The 14,396-nt window shown below is 44.1% G+C and overlaps 1 protein-coding gene across 1 annotated transcript in view; it reads left to right on the top strand.

Moving 5' to 3' along the window:
* CPSF3 (cleavage and polyadenylation specific factor 3) overlaps positions 1-14,396 on the top strand; it is a 60,445-nt gene that overhangs the window by 27,780 nt on the left and 18,269 nt on the right. The window contains exons 4-7 of the mRNA XM_077291400.1: positions 93-190; positions 4,065-4,193; positions 13,455-13,632; positions 14,262-14,351. Coding sequence (XP_077147515.1) covers positions 93-190; positions 4,065-4,193; positions 13,455-13,632; positions 14,262-14,351 — 495 coding nt within the window. The remainder of the gene's footprint in view (positions 1-92; positions 191-4,064; positions 4,194-13,454; positions 13,633-14,261; positions 14,352-14,396) is intronic.

The raw sequence follows: 14,396 nt of genomic DNA on the forward strand, positions 1-14,396 counted from the left end.
ACATCTTCCCACCCAGCCTGTGGAATGGAAGAAACTTGCGCTGTCTGATTTTATGCCTTAACATTACTAACACTTTTCTTTTTGTACATTAGCTGGACTGTGGCATTCACCCCGGGCTAGAAGGAATGGATGCACTTCCTTATATTGATTTGATTGATCCTGCAGAGATTGATCTCCTCCTGATTAGTCAGTAAGTAAAATCCATACATGTGGAATCTGTCACCAGGTTTTTACTCCTTCATCTGAGAGCATAGATATATCACAGAAAACTACCAATCCAAATCGTTAGCAGTAGCAGCAAGGTAGTAGTGTTAAATAAAAAATAACTTTTAATAAATATCTTAAAAGAGGACTCAAGCCCCAAATAACACCAAAAGCAAAATAGCACAAACAAAAAACCACACACAGTATCACATATAAAGCCAGACGCTCCTGTCTAGCGCTGTAGTCCTTATAGCATGGTGACAAGCATTTTCTTATTACACCATAATGGCAATACCCTATCACAACCTTGCACAATTGCTTGTGCCTAACATACTATTTGTGCGCAAAAAAACAGCATGTTTTTAACAGTCAAGGGTATAAGCAGGAATGGTCTCACCAAACTTCAGGGACCTTCCTTACAGCGTCATTCCATGCGTCCGATGCATAAAAAACCGGGGGAGGATTTTCCACAGATCCTACTTGCAACCCCTTTTCTCTCTAATGCCAACGGACCCTATGGGAAGCCTCTTTGTTACTCGATCTCCCGACGCGTTTCTTTGGGCTCTATCATCAGGGGAGATGCCCAGTGTAGAAGAAATATGTGTGTGTGCCAGTCATCGCACTTCACACCGGAGGACCTGACTCACCGTGCGCGGGTACTTCATTTTATATAAGGCGCCGTCTTGTAGGTGTCCGCCTCCCATGCCTCTCTTCCGCTTTCAAGCGCGGTTTCCGGGTATACAGGGCGTCACATGACCATTACCGGTCACACCTCCAAAGGCTTGCGTGAGACGCATTCTGACACGCAAGGCCATATTATCGGGATATCCGGGGTAAGCATTCCCCGCCCCGGAGGCGTGTACAAGTGAATGATTGATGCCTGATATCGTAATGAGCCTAACCAGGCTCCGAAATAAGATAAAATATATAACGTTTAACCCCCGGAGTAACTTGGTGAAGTATTTAAAACTCTTTAAGGGGGTACAATTATCAAAAAATCCTACCACCTCCATTAATGGAAGGAGGATATAAATGAAAAAGAGGGACATTGGCAGTTTCCAAACAAGGGCACAAAAACAAGAAATATGGAAGGCTGCAAATGGTGCTATACATGAATACTGGTTAAGAACCAATCACCGTATTGCATTCCAAATTTGCAGCTCCTAAGCTCATACAGAGCATGCCTATATAATACTTCCTCCATAAGAAAAAAAGAAGAAACAAAGGAAAACCAAAACCAAAAAGTACAGAGGCAATTGATATCAAATTCATCACACAGTTGATGACATAAGGACGGGTATGATGGTAGTGACACTGGAGATCTAGCGGGATATGGGCCAGAAACATTTTGTTTTCCCTATCAAAACCCTAAATGGAGATCCTACCTATCCTGTGGGGGTTGGCACCCTATTAGAAACGAGAAATTGGCGCCCCCACTCCATGGAGGCTGTCCCTACGGGCCCTAATTCATCCTAACCACAGAGCCTCACTAAGTGCAAGGAAAAGGAACTCCATTAGAATAGTAAAGACCCACAGAGAGGGGCTCTTTTGGGACCGGAGGAGAAAATGCTTACAAAAAACAACCAAATGTCAGGGTCTCATTTAGACCCAAAGGTTGTTGTGTTTTAAGGCGGAAAATCCATTTGGTCTCGCACTGCAAGATCCTCCTGTCCCAATTGCCGCCCATTTTAGGTGCCTCTATCTTATCGATCCCCATGAATGTAAGACCCATTGTGTCCCCATCATGTATTGTGGCCATATGTCTTGCTAGGGGTGTATCTCTCTTTAGAGCAATGTCTCTCAGGTGTTCACCCACCCGTCTCCTCAGCTGCCGTCTTGTTTTTCCCACGTACTCCATGTCGCAGGGGCAAGTTGCTTTATAAATAACCCCCTTTGACCGGCAGTTAATGAAGTGACGGATCTCGTATTCCTGTTTCGTTACATTGCTTTTAAACACCTGTCCCGTTTCCATAACCGGACACCCCACACAACCACTACAGCGATAACATCCCCTGGTCTTGTTGGTAAGCCAAGTATCGCTTCTTGGAGGACAAAAATGGCTATGTACCACTCTGTCTCCTATTGATCTACCTTTTTGAAAGGTGATCAAGGGATGGGGTCCCACTAGATCTCCAATGTCACCATCCATCCGTATAGCACCATTTGTAGCCTTCCATATTTCTTGTTGTTGTGCCCTTGTTTGGAAACTGCCAATGTCCCTCTTTTTCATTTATATCCTCCTTCCATTAATGGAGGTGGTAGGATTTTTTGATAATTGTACCCCCTTAAAGAGTTTTAAATACTTCACCAAGTTACTCCGGGGGTTAAACGTTATATATTTTATCTTATTTCGGAGCCTGGTTAGGCTCATTACGATATCAGGCATCAATCATTCACTTGTACACGCCTCCGGGGCGGGGAATGCTTACCCCGGATATCCCGATAATATGGCCTTGCGTGTCAGAATGCGTCTCACGCAAGCCTTTGGAGGTGTGACCGGTAATGGTCATGTGACGCCCTGTATACCCGGAAACCGCGCTTGAAAGCGGAAGAGAGGCATGGGAGGCGGACACCTACAAGACGGCGCCTTATATAAAATGAAGTACCCGCGCGCGGTGAGTCAGGTCCTCCGGTGTGAAGTGCGATGACTGGCACACACACATATTTCTTCTACACTGGGCATCTCCCCTGATGATAGAGCCCAAAGAAACGCGTCGGGAGATCGAGTAACAAAGAGGCTTCCCATAGGGTCCGTTGGCATTAGAGAGAAAAGGGGTTGCAAGTAGGATCTGTGGAAAATCCTCCCACTGGTTTTTTATGCATCGGACGCATGGAATGACGCTGTAAGGAAGGTCCCTGAAGTTTGGTGAGACCATTCCTGCTTATACCCTTGACTGTTAAAAACATGCTGGTTTTTTGCGCACAAATAGTATGTTAGGCACAAGCAATTGTGCAAGGTTGTGATGGGGTATTGCCATTATGGTGTAATAAGAAAATGCTTGTCACCATGCTATAAGGACTACAGCGCTAGACAGGAGCGTCTGGCTTTATATGTGATACTGTGTGTGGTTTTTTGTTTGTGCTATTTTGCTTTTGGTGTTATTTGGGGCTTGAGTCCTCACTTAAGATATTTATTAAAAGTTATTTTTTATTTAACACTACTACCTTGCTGCTACTGCTTCATCTGAGAGCAGCATGATATATGGACTGAGACCCCATGCAGCTGAGGCAATGAAAACTAAATCTCCGAGCACTTACAAATACTCGGAGACCACCCAAGCGTGCTTGGGAAAACCTGAGCAACGAGTATACTCGCTTATCACTAATCACTAAGCCTATTCATTGGCTGCTGCAGTCACATACTATATTAATAAGGAGCAGGGCAGCAATGGAGGGGGGTTAAGTAAGGATTTTTTTTTTTTTACATAGGGAAAGCCTCTTTCAAATGTTCATATATTCACTTTTTTGGATTTAATACACCACTTTGTCCTGTTTCGGTTGTTCTTCACTGGTGTATAAGAAACGGTGAGCTAATAACCAAATTATTTGTATTGATTTTTTTATTTTTCACTCACTTACATAGCGCCAATAATTCCACTGCACTTTACATACATAGTCGTCCCTGTCCCCATTGGGGCTCTCAATCTACATTCCCTATCAGTATGTCTTTGGAGTGTGGGAGGAAACCCACACAAACATGGGGAGAACATTCAAACTCCTTGCAGATATTAATCTTGGTGGGATTTCAACAATGGACCCCAGCGCAGCAAGGATACAGTGCTAACCACTGAGCCACCCTGCTGCCCATTTTATTCAGCAGTCCTCCATTTTAAATCACTGTTTTCTTTTCTCCTCTTTAGCTTTCATTTAGATCACTGCGGGGCACTGCCATGGTTTCTGCAGAAGACGAGCTTTAAAGGCAGGACATTTATGACACACGCCACCAAGGCAATTTACAGATGGCTGCTGTCGGATTACGTCAAAGTCAGGTAATCTGGATCAGAATAATCACAGACGTGTTAGGAGAAATCGGTTGGATAAGATGCTACATTTGGCCATTTGTTTCTATGTCTTGTAAATAAGGGAATTGCTGCCATACTATAATCAGATTTATTTGGATGACCATATCGCTGTATATGGCGTAGATATGTTGTCCACTTGTTAGAAAAGCAGTTCTCATTGTTTACAGTCTTAAAATAACACTGCAGCTGAATTCACAAAGGATCATGTTCCTGATCATTAATTCCTCTGTCTCAAGCTTGAATTAACTGAATTTTTAGAGCCAAGAACATGACCTGCGAAATAATAAAGAATCTTTATGATAGGATAGGATTCTATCTCATCATATATCATTTTCATGTGTGTGAGCCCTTAAAGGAGTCTTCTGGTCAACATAAATTACAATATGAATACAAAAAAGCGTCAGTGCTTGGAGGACAAGGATACACACAGATGCTGATAGTGATAAAGGTGAAAATCTGTAAGTAGATCATAATAAATGTTATCAGAACATATGACAATATGTGTATAGTACCGAAAAGAAAGAAGGGGTCTATTATATTGGGGCTAGCGATGAGCGAACGTACTGGGATAAGGTGTTATCTGAGCATGCTTGTGTGCAGAATGTCTTTGTCATTCTCGAATAATATGTTCGAGTCCCCACCGTTGCATGTCTCGTGGCTGTTCAACAACATGCAGGGATTGCCTAACAAACAGGCAATCCCTGCATGTGCTGTGTGAAATGCAGCGGTGGGAATTCGAACATATTATTCGAGCACAACAAAGACATTCTGCACACAAGCATGCTCAGATAATGCTTTATCTGAGCACGTTCATTTATCACTAATTGGGGTCAGACCTAGTAGTACCTGAAAATATTTTCTAGTAATGACTAGTGCCCAAATGAGATTGCCTTCAATGGGATATGAGGTGACTGTAAACTCCGGAACTAGTGTCTCCGTCGTCCAGAAAGCCTCCTAGCACGTTATAGAATTGGATGGACTCTCAGTGGGACACCAGTCACTTTTAAGAAGGAGACCCACTAACCCAATTTTGAGGTAATATTGACTCTGGGCCCCAAAATAATTGACACTCCTCTGTCTTTTCGGTTCTGTACACATATAGTGACAAGCTCTGGCTGCATTTATTGTGATCTTACAGGTTGTTACCAGTTCTATCATTTATCTATTAGCTTATGTCTTTATCCTTCCTCATCCTCAGTGCTGACTCTGTGTTTTATTATTGCTGGGTAAGTGATCCTTTTACTTTCTGTATCCATATTGGAACAGTAAAGATAATGTGCTGTCCCTGGTTATGTATACGGACTGAATCACTTAGCTTCCTGCATTGTTTGAGGCAGGCCAGCGAGATTGGCTTACTATTGAGGGCATCTCGGAGGTTGGTTATTCATTGATCTGACATTTCAGTATAATTTTAATTGACCTGGCTTGCGCATGATAGAAGATAATTTAGACTAAATTGTGCTGTTAAATGTGTTCACAGTGTATAAATTGAAAGATTTTTCTTATTTCTTTATTGCTTCATTGGGGGACACAGGTGATCGTGGGTGTATGCTGCTGTCGCAAGGCGGCTGACACTAGGCAAAAAAAAGGAAAATGGCTCCTCCTCAGCAGTATACACTAGTGATGGGTAGTTCGTGAGTGAGTAGTTCAAAATGAACTAATCTTCAGAGTGAACTAGTTCGTCTAGTTCACCATCCTGACAGAGATTAGTTCATTATGAACTAAACAGCAAGTGGGAGGAGACAGAGAGTGATCCCTCATACAGCTCCTCACACTGAAGATCCCTGGTCTCACACTTGCTCTTTATAGCTCCTGATGCTGGAAAAGAAGGTAGTAAAACACTATACCACACATCAAATACAAATATAATAGTAATAATAAAAACTGAAATTGTACAGTAGACAGACCCAGCTCATGTGTGTATGAGAGTGATTCTGTGGTGTGGTTCATGCCCCTCACCAGTCTTTATGATAAGATCAGCCTCCTGTAGAGGATCAGCCTAGCCTTGCTAAAATCTTTACCACTGGCTCCTGTTCTGTTCTCAGGATGCTGAACGGCTTCTCAGCTCCCTCATACACAATCATTAGGAGTCAGTACTCTACACTAATACAGGGGGAATGGCTGCTGGGCTCAGTGAGATGCATCACGTTGAACTAGGCTGTCCTGAGTCATTCTCAACAGAACATCTAGTTCAGCAGTTCATTTAGTTCACAGGTCACATGACATGATGCATTTCCTATCAGCTCCTCACAGGAGCTAGGGTGGAGAATTATCAGGCTGTCTAATAGGAAGATTTTCTTTGCCCCATAGCAACCAATCACAGGTCAGCTTTCTGATACTGCAGTAGTGCAGTGCTCTGGCAAGTGAAATCTGAGCTGTGATTGGTTGCTATGGGCAGCAAAAGATCCATTTACTGTAAGGGTATGTGCACACATCAGGATTTCTGGCAGAAATTTTCCTGACAAAAACCGGACATTTCTGCCAGAAATCTGCATGCGTTTTTACCGCGATTTTGACGTGTTTTTTGTGCGTTTTTTCCCAATGCATAGAATAGCTGGAAAAACGCAAAAAAAACGCAAAATTAATGAACATGCTGCTTTTTTTACCGCGATGCGTTTTTTCCGCGGAAAAAAACGCACCATGTGCACAAAACACGCAGAATGCATTCTAAATGATAGAATGCATAATGTATGCGTTTTTAATGAGTTTTTATAGCGTTTTTATTGTGAAAAAACGCGAAAAAAATGCAAAAAAACCTGAACGTGTGCACATACCCTAAGGCAGCTTGGTAAATCTGTAGTTCTGTGTAGTTTCACCACATCTCTTCCTTTTGTAACCTATTGCAGTAGTGTGAAATGAATACTGTCTGCTCAGTGCTGAATACCAGAGACACTGCAAGTGACCATAATGTGTGCAGATAACACACTGCGCACTGGGAGGCTTGAATATTTCACAAAGAAAAAAAAGAAATTACTAACTTGAATAAATAACTTTAGAATTTTTTTTCTCCAGACTGAGTACCCCTTTAACAAGAGTTTGTTATTTAATGATCAGATGTATTAACTATTTCTGATCATTTTAACAAAACTATAACTCATCCTAGGAGCCACAGCTTCTGTGTAACGAACTAGAACTGATCCATCTCTTCTCAGCAGAATCCAGAGCACTACTGAACTAAATGAACTAAATGAACTAATCTTTTGAACTAATCTTTTCAGTGAACTAGTTCATGGTGAACTAATCACCAAAATGAACTAGATTTCCCATCACTAGTATACACCCACTGACTGGCACGAAGCACATCAGTTACTGATAAAGCAGTAGGAGAAGCAACCAAAACTCAACAAATGTACCAACCCAACAACAAAAGAACGTAGGGCTAATAGATCGCAAACATGGAGGGTGCGGTATCCCCCAATGAAGGCTCAAAGATGGAGAGAATTTGCAGTGAATACCAAAAATCCCTCTTTCTTTATCGCTTCATTGGGGGAAACCGGTAACCATGTGACGTTCCAACGCAGTCCCAAGGATGGGAAACAGAAAAAATACAAAGAAAACAGACTCTGGTCTGTTTGTCTGTGCAAACGCCACCTGCAGCAACTTCCTTCCCAGGCCTGCATCCGATGAGGCATGGGTATGAACCCTGTAAAACCTCGCAAAGGTGTGAAAAGATGACCAGGTCGCAGGCTTACAAATCTGCAAAGCAGAAGGCCTGGTAACAAACTGCCCAGGAAACTCCCACCGCCCGTGTGGAGAGAGCCTTTACCCCGGAGAAGGATGTTTGTCCTGAAAGTTATATGCCTCCAATATTGCCGAACGAATCCAACGGGCAATAGTGGACTTGGAAGCTGGGAGCCCCTTACGACGTCCCCAATGAAGGCTCCAAGAAAGATTTTAAGTACCAAAAATCCCTCTCTTACTTTCATTGGGGGAGGAAGATACACAAACAATGGGTAAAAAGACTTGCCCTATGAGACCGATACCAATAAATAAAGGGGGCTTCTCGTGTGCAGAGACTTAGCTAATCGGTTTGTACTCAGCTGTGGCTGAAGGAAGAAGAAAATTGAACAAGACTGACAGATTTTGTGGTTTGTAATAAAAATAAAATCCTTGCTGGTTTATAGAATTGTGAACATTGGAAGCGTGTGATGTCCTTAATGGGGTTCTCTACTTCTTGGATAACCCCTTCTCAATCACCATGTTTTCTCCCATGTGAAATAACCACAATACTCCTCTTCTGCACAGGCGCCGTACCAGTGATGTCGGCACATGCCGCATAATGTTAAACCGTGCCAACCCTGGATGGCATGCGCTGACATTGCTCGGATGGCGGCTACCCAGGCGGGGGAATATATTATCTTGCCGGGGGATATATTGATAAGGGGTTGTCCGATTAATGGACAACTCCTTCAAGCTTAATAGAAAAAGTAAAATCGACAGTGCACGTCTGAGCGGTTTCAACACCTTCCGACCAATCGATGCAATAGAGTGCAGAACTTGTAGAATTTGGCAGAGGTGTGCATGGAGGACCAGGTAGGGGTGTTGAATACCTGTAGTGTTGAATCTTGGTAGAGTGTCACGTATAAAAGATGAGGGTGGATCCCGTACTTAAAGTTATGCCTCATAGAGCAGATGCAGCAACAGAGTTTTCTTGGAGGCTCCCATCCGCTTATGTGGTCTGTCTGGGACGACAGTGGCAAAATTGTGCAGGCACCGGATTGTACAAAGGCAATAAGGTTGTGTCTACACACAGCGCGTACCGTTATCGCAGTACGACAGTGCTACATCACACCATTCATATTGAATGTGGTTATCACCATGACATCCAGGTACCACAAAATTCAAGGTAAAGTTTCATGGGGGGTAGCTCTTCCCACCACTGAAAGTATGGGTCATACAGATGCCTTGATAAATCTTAGGATAGGTCGGCCTCCTTGGCCTGACCAAGGACCGATCGTTTTGAGAATGCATTGGAAGTCAAGATGGCATCTTGAACCGCCGTGCTATTAAATACAGGGTTCTAAAATTCTGGCCAGACTGGATGTGGAGAAAGCAAATCTGGGCAAGTGGGATGGCATCAAAAGACATCTGTCAAGGTGGTGCAGGAGCATTTTTGGGAGATGACCAGAATCCCTTTTGCCATGATCACCTGAAGCACCAGAGTAAAGTGGCAAGGAAAACTGATAAAGCCAAGTGAGTGGAGTCCTTGAGATTATAGGCTGTGGTACCTCTTGGCTCATTTGAGGTGCCCCAGCACTCGAGACAAAATATTGGGATGAGTGGATGTTACCTGAAATCATGTGCCGGAGAAAGAAAGATTGCGCTTCACTCCACGACAAGAGATCAGTTCCCCATGGCTTCCAACGGCTTTGGGTCATGTGATGTAGAAAACTGGATATTCCTGCCCTTTCCCCCTGGGGAAAAAAAAATTACCGTCTGGAATGTTGCTGGGCCAAGGAGACTGGCTGCATATGGCCTTAACCCTCTTGCCCAGGATCTTTGTCTAGAACTGGAGAGGCAGAGAAGATGTGTTGACTGAAAGGAGTTATTTCTGAATGTGATTTGCTTGTCATCTTGGAGAAGTGCATGTGCCCCTGATGTGTTGAATAAACCCAAGCATTTTCACCAGAGATGGTCCTATGTCCTGAAAGGAGGGAACAAGACAATCTCCTACCAAAGTCTCTGGCTTGAGAAGATCCTCTGGCTGATTCCAAAGAAAGCTGCTTGCTTTGCCAGTCAGTCTTTTCACTGAGCTCCAGTCATGATCCTGGTTTTGAGCTTTTTCTGTCACATTTGGAAACACTCTTGGACACCAAAGTTGACACACAGACTGAGCGTGGAGCTTAACCTGGTGCTGTGAAATTGAATTTGGGGAATTTTGGGTGCCTTTCTAGTAGATTTAGAGAGGTGAGATACATGAGTGTCATTTGTGGAGATGCATATTTAGGAGACAGGTCCACAAGAAAGGGGTAAAAGATGTCAAAGCATTTGGGTTTTTGGAATTTCTTGCCATGTTGTGTTCCAGAACTTCAGAAGACCGAGTGGTTGCCAGAGTCGGTGTTTTTGTGAGAATTTGGTGCTTGAAGGACATCTCCTCCTATGAGGCAGATGCTTCTGCATCTTTGCTCTGTACGGTGTTCTGTCTAAAATAAGGAATTTTCCGCTTCCTTGGCTGGTTGTGGATGGAGTAATGGACTGGAAGAGGACAAACAAGGTAGACCTAACCTGACACTTGAAAATTTGCATCTGCAAACTGCACATGCATGGGTAACTGAGACTTGCCCACTCTTCCATGTTTTGACAATGCACATTAGCCTAGAAAGTGGCAAAAATGGGGAGAATGGTGGTGTTCAGCTCATCAGAGTGGATTCTAAAATTAGAGAAGGAACAATGGCAAATATAGAGAGTTCGAAGAGGGCATGAAAAAAAACAGGACTCTTGATACATGCTGCAGTGTCATGCCTAGATCAGTAGTGATCTACAAAAAGATGGCAGAAGGGGTAGAGGATTGGAGAAGCATGTGGTTCCCTGGCGAGAGCGACAGTGTGACTCTCATCTTAACCTCCCTCTCCAACATCACTGAAGGAGAGCTTACTCGCCTCTTTTCCAAATCACACCTCACCACCTGTGCACTTGACCCCATCCCCTCCCACTTGCTCCCCAACCTCACTAACATGCTCATTCCAGCCCTAACCCATCTCTTCAACCTATTGCTATCTTCTGGTACCTTCCCCTCTGCCTTCAAACATGCCACCATCACACCCATCCTCAAAAAACTAACCTTGACCCAACTGCTATGCCCAGCTACCGCCCCATATCACTGCTCCCGTTTGCTTCAAAACTCCTTGAGCAGCACGTCCATGCTCAAATTTCCTCCCACCTCTCATCTAACTCTCTCCTTGACAACCTCCAATCTGGCTTCCGCCCCCACCACTCCACCGAAACTGCCCTGACAAAAATTACTAATGACTTACTCGCAGTCAAAGCTAACAGACAGTTCTCCATCCTCCTCCTTCTTGACCTGTCCTCTGCTTTTGACACAGTCGATCACTGCCTACTGCTACAGATTCTTTCTTCCCTTGGCATCAAAGACCTCGCCCTGTCCTGGATTGCCTCATACCTTTCCGACTGCACATTTAGCGTTTCCCACTCCCACACTACCTCCTCATCCCGCCCTCTCTCTGTTGGAGTCCCTCAAGGCTCTGTCCTAGGGCCCCTACTTTTTTCCATCTGTACCCTTGGCCTAGGGCAACTCATAAAGTTCCATGGCTTCCAGTACCACCTGTATGCGGACGACACTCAGATCTACCTCTCTGGCTCAGATGTCGCCTCTCTTCTGTCCAGAATCCCAGAGTGTCTGTCAGCCATATCCTCCTTCTTCACCTCTCGCTTCCTAAAACTCAATGTAGACAAAACCGAACTCATTATCTTTCCCCCATCTCACGTATCCCCCCTACCTGATCTAGCTATTATGGTAAATGGCATCACGTTCTCTCCCGTACCTGAAATCCGCTGCCTCTGGGTAACTCTCGACTCTGCCCTGTCCTTCAAACCTCACGTTCAAACTCTTGCCACCTCCTGTTGCCTTCAACTCAAAAATATTGCCAGAATCCGTCCCTTCCTCACCCCACAATCTACTAAGACTCTTGTGCATGCCCTTATCAACTCCTGCCTCGACTACTGCAACGCCCTCCTCTGTGGCCTCCCCGCTAACTCTCTTGCACCACTCCAGTCTGTCCTCAACTCTGCTGCCCGGCTAATCCACCTCTCCCCTCGCTACTCCCCTGCAGCGAATCCAGTTCAAACTACTAACACTGATCTACAAAGCCATCCACAACCTGTCCCCTCCCTATATCTCTATATCTCTGAACTAATCTCCCAATATCTTCCCTCACATAATCTCCGATCCTCCCAAGACCTCCTACTCTCCTCCACACTTATTCGTTCCTCACACAACCGCCTCCAAGATTTCGCCCGAATATCCCCCATCCTCTGGAATTCCATGCCTCAACACGTCTGACTATCCACCACCCTCGGATCCTTCAGACGGAACCTGAAAACCCATCTCTTCATGAAAGCCTACAGCCTGCAATAACCATTCTGCCGCCTCGCCATCACCAGAGCAGCCGCCTCTCCATCGCCAGAGATGCTGCACCTCTGACCTTCTGTCTCTTCCCCACTATCCCATAGAATGTAAGTCCCCAAGGACAGGGTCCTCTCCCCTCTGTACCAGTCTGTCACTGTAAACTTGTTTACTGTAAACGATATTTATAACCCTGTATGTAACCCCTTTCTCATGTACAGCACCATGGAATTAATGGTGCTATATAAATAATAATAATAATCTATTTTTCTCCCCAGCATGTCTGTGACAGGACACCGGAGCTTGCTGCGCTTTGCTCTGTTTTTATACTAGGTCTTGTGACACTTGAATGGAGGGATTTCTTTATCTTTCCTATAAATTACAACATATCCACTGGATAGATGATGTCTGTCTGCTCAGACCATTGCAATTGTGGCCAGGTTCTTGCGATGCATCTTGCTGCATTACTCCAAGTCTATGGCGCTGACAAAGACAGTAGAGTCCAGCACTGTCCTCTGCTCGCTTTGTATTTGTAGTACTTATTCCTTAGAATGGCGTGGCCACACTCGTGACTTTACTTATCTTGCTCGTGGCCAGGGGTGAAACTGGAGACAGAAGTTTTCTGATTCTGGTCCTCAGGGGCCTAATGTGACGTTAGCACATTTTTGGGTATCAGTAATAATTTATGTAGTCTCGAATGCTTTTTTTTTTTTTACATAGTAGTTTGCACATCAGCCAGATTTGTAATCCGTTTTGTCTGGTCAATGCCAACCTTAACTGTACACTCTGCCATTCCACGATCAGATTGGGCCTCTTTATAGAACTTTTACTGGGTTATAAAACGGTCAGATACTTTGCAGATTTACAAAGCTTATTCCTGTGTCCCGGCTGATTCTCTGGTAGCTGTGAGAAGCTATTGTCCTGCACCCTGAGCTGGACTTATGAATATTATGGCATAATTATGCTCTGTGGAAAGCTGGGTCATGGCCCTCAGCGGATGGTTGCTGTTAACGGATTCAACTGGTAATTTTTGAAATGTCCAACTTCGAACAATCAAGCTGCAGCTTTTTTTTTCTTTCTTTCCTTTATCCAACCAGCGACATCGCTTGTAACATACGTTTTGTTTCTTTTCCTTTTGACCTCAGTAACATCTCTGCGGATGACATGCTCTACACAGAGACAGACTTAGAAGAAAGCATGGACAAAATTGAGACCATCAACTTCCATGAAGTGAAAGAAGTAGCAGGAATCAAGTTTTGGTGTTACCACGCTGGACATGTCTTGGGAGCTGCCATGTTTATGATCGAGATTGCAGGTGTCAAAGTGTGTACCCATTGTCTTAAACATCTAATGCTTAATCCCTTGTAGTAACTGTACAGAATGACTGTTCAAACCAAGCACTGGCGCTCGGTGCACCGTGGCATGGCTAAACACGAAGTGCACATTATCAACTCCTTGTCTTCCATCTATCTCCACCCCTTTCTGGCTCTATAAAGCCAGAGCTGTCAATCAAGTAAGAGGTGGGGTGGAGATCGATGGAAAACAAGGTGGGAAAGTGCAGTTAAATGTTTTGCCCCGCCATGATGTACAGAGTGCCTATGCTTGGTTTGAACAGTCATTCTCCTTTTAAAGGATTCTTGTACTTAAATGAAAATCTGCAGCTGGCGCAAGAACAATATGCCGACCCAAATACTTATTCCTTATGTTGTGTCGTTGACCTCCGCTCCAATGAACTTGTTATATAACAGGCACTTTTCCTGGAGCTGGGACTACGGCACAGTATATGGGTGGGTGCCATTCAGCCCCTCTACAAGTCCTGATCTCTGCACTCAAACAGGATTTTGATGGTTTATGCAATGCAAAATGTCACCCTGCCTGATATAAAATCCAAGAGTAAGTCTTCATCAGCAATACTAATGGTGTTTGTGACCGTGCAAGTCTTTGTTTTACAGTTGCTGTACACTGGCGATTTCTCCAGACAAGAGGACAGACATCTCATGGCAGCAGAAATTCCAAACATTAAGCCAGATATTCTTATTATTGTAAGTTTTATTTCTATGACGACATCCTAAATTTGCAAATTCAGT

This window comes from Ranitomeya variabilis, chromosome 2, assembly GCF_051348905.1.
Source record: "Ranitomeya variabilis isolate aRanVar5 chromosome 2, aRanVar5.hap1, whole genome shotgun sequence".
NCBI lineage: Eukaryota > Metazoa > Chordata > Amphibia > Anura > Dendrobatidae > Ranitomeya > Ranitomeya variabilis.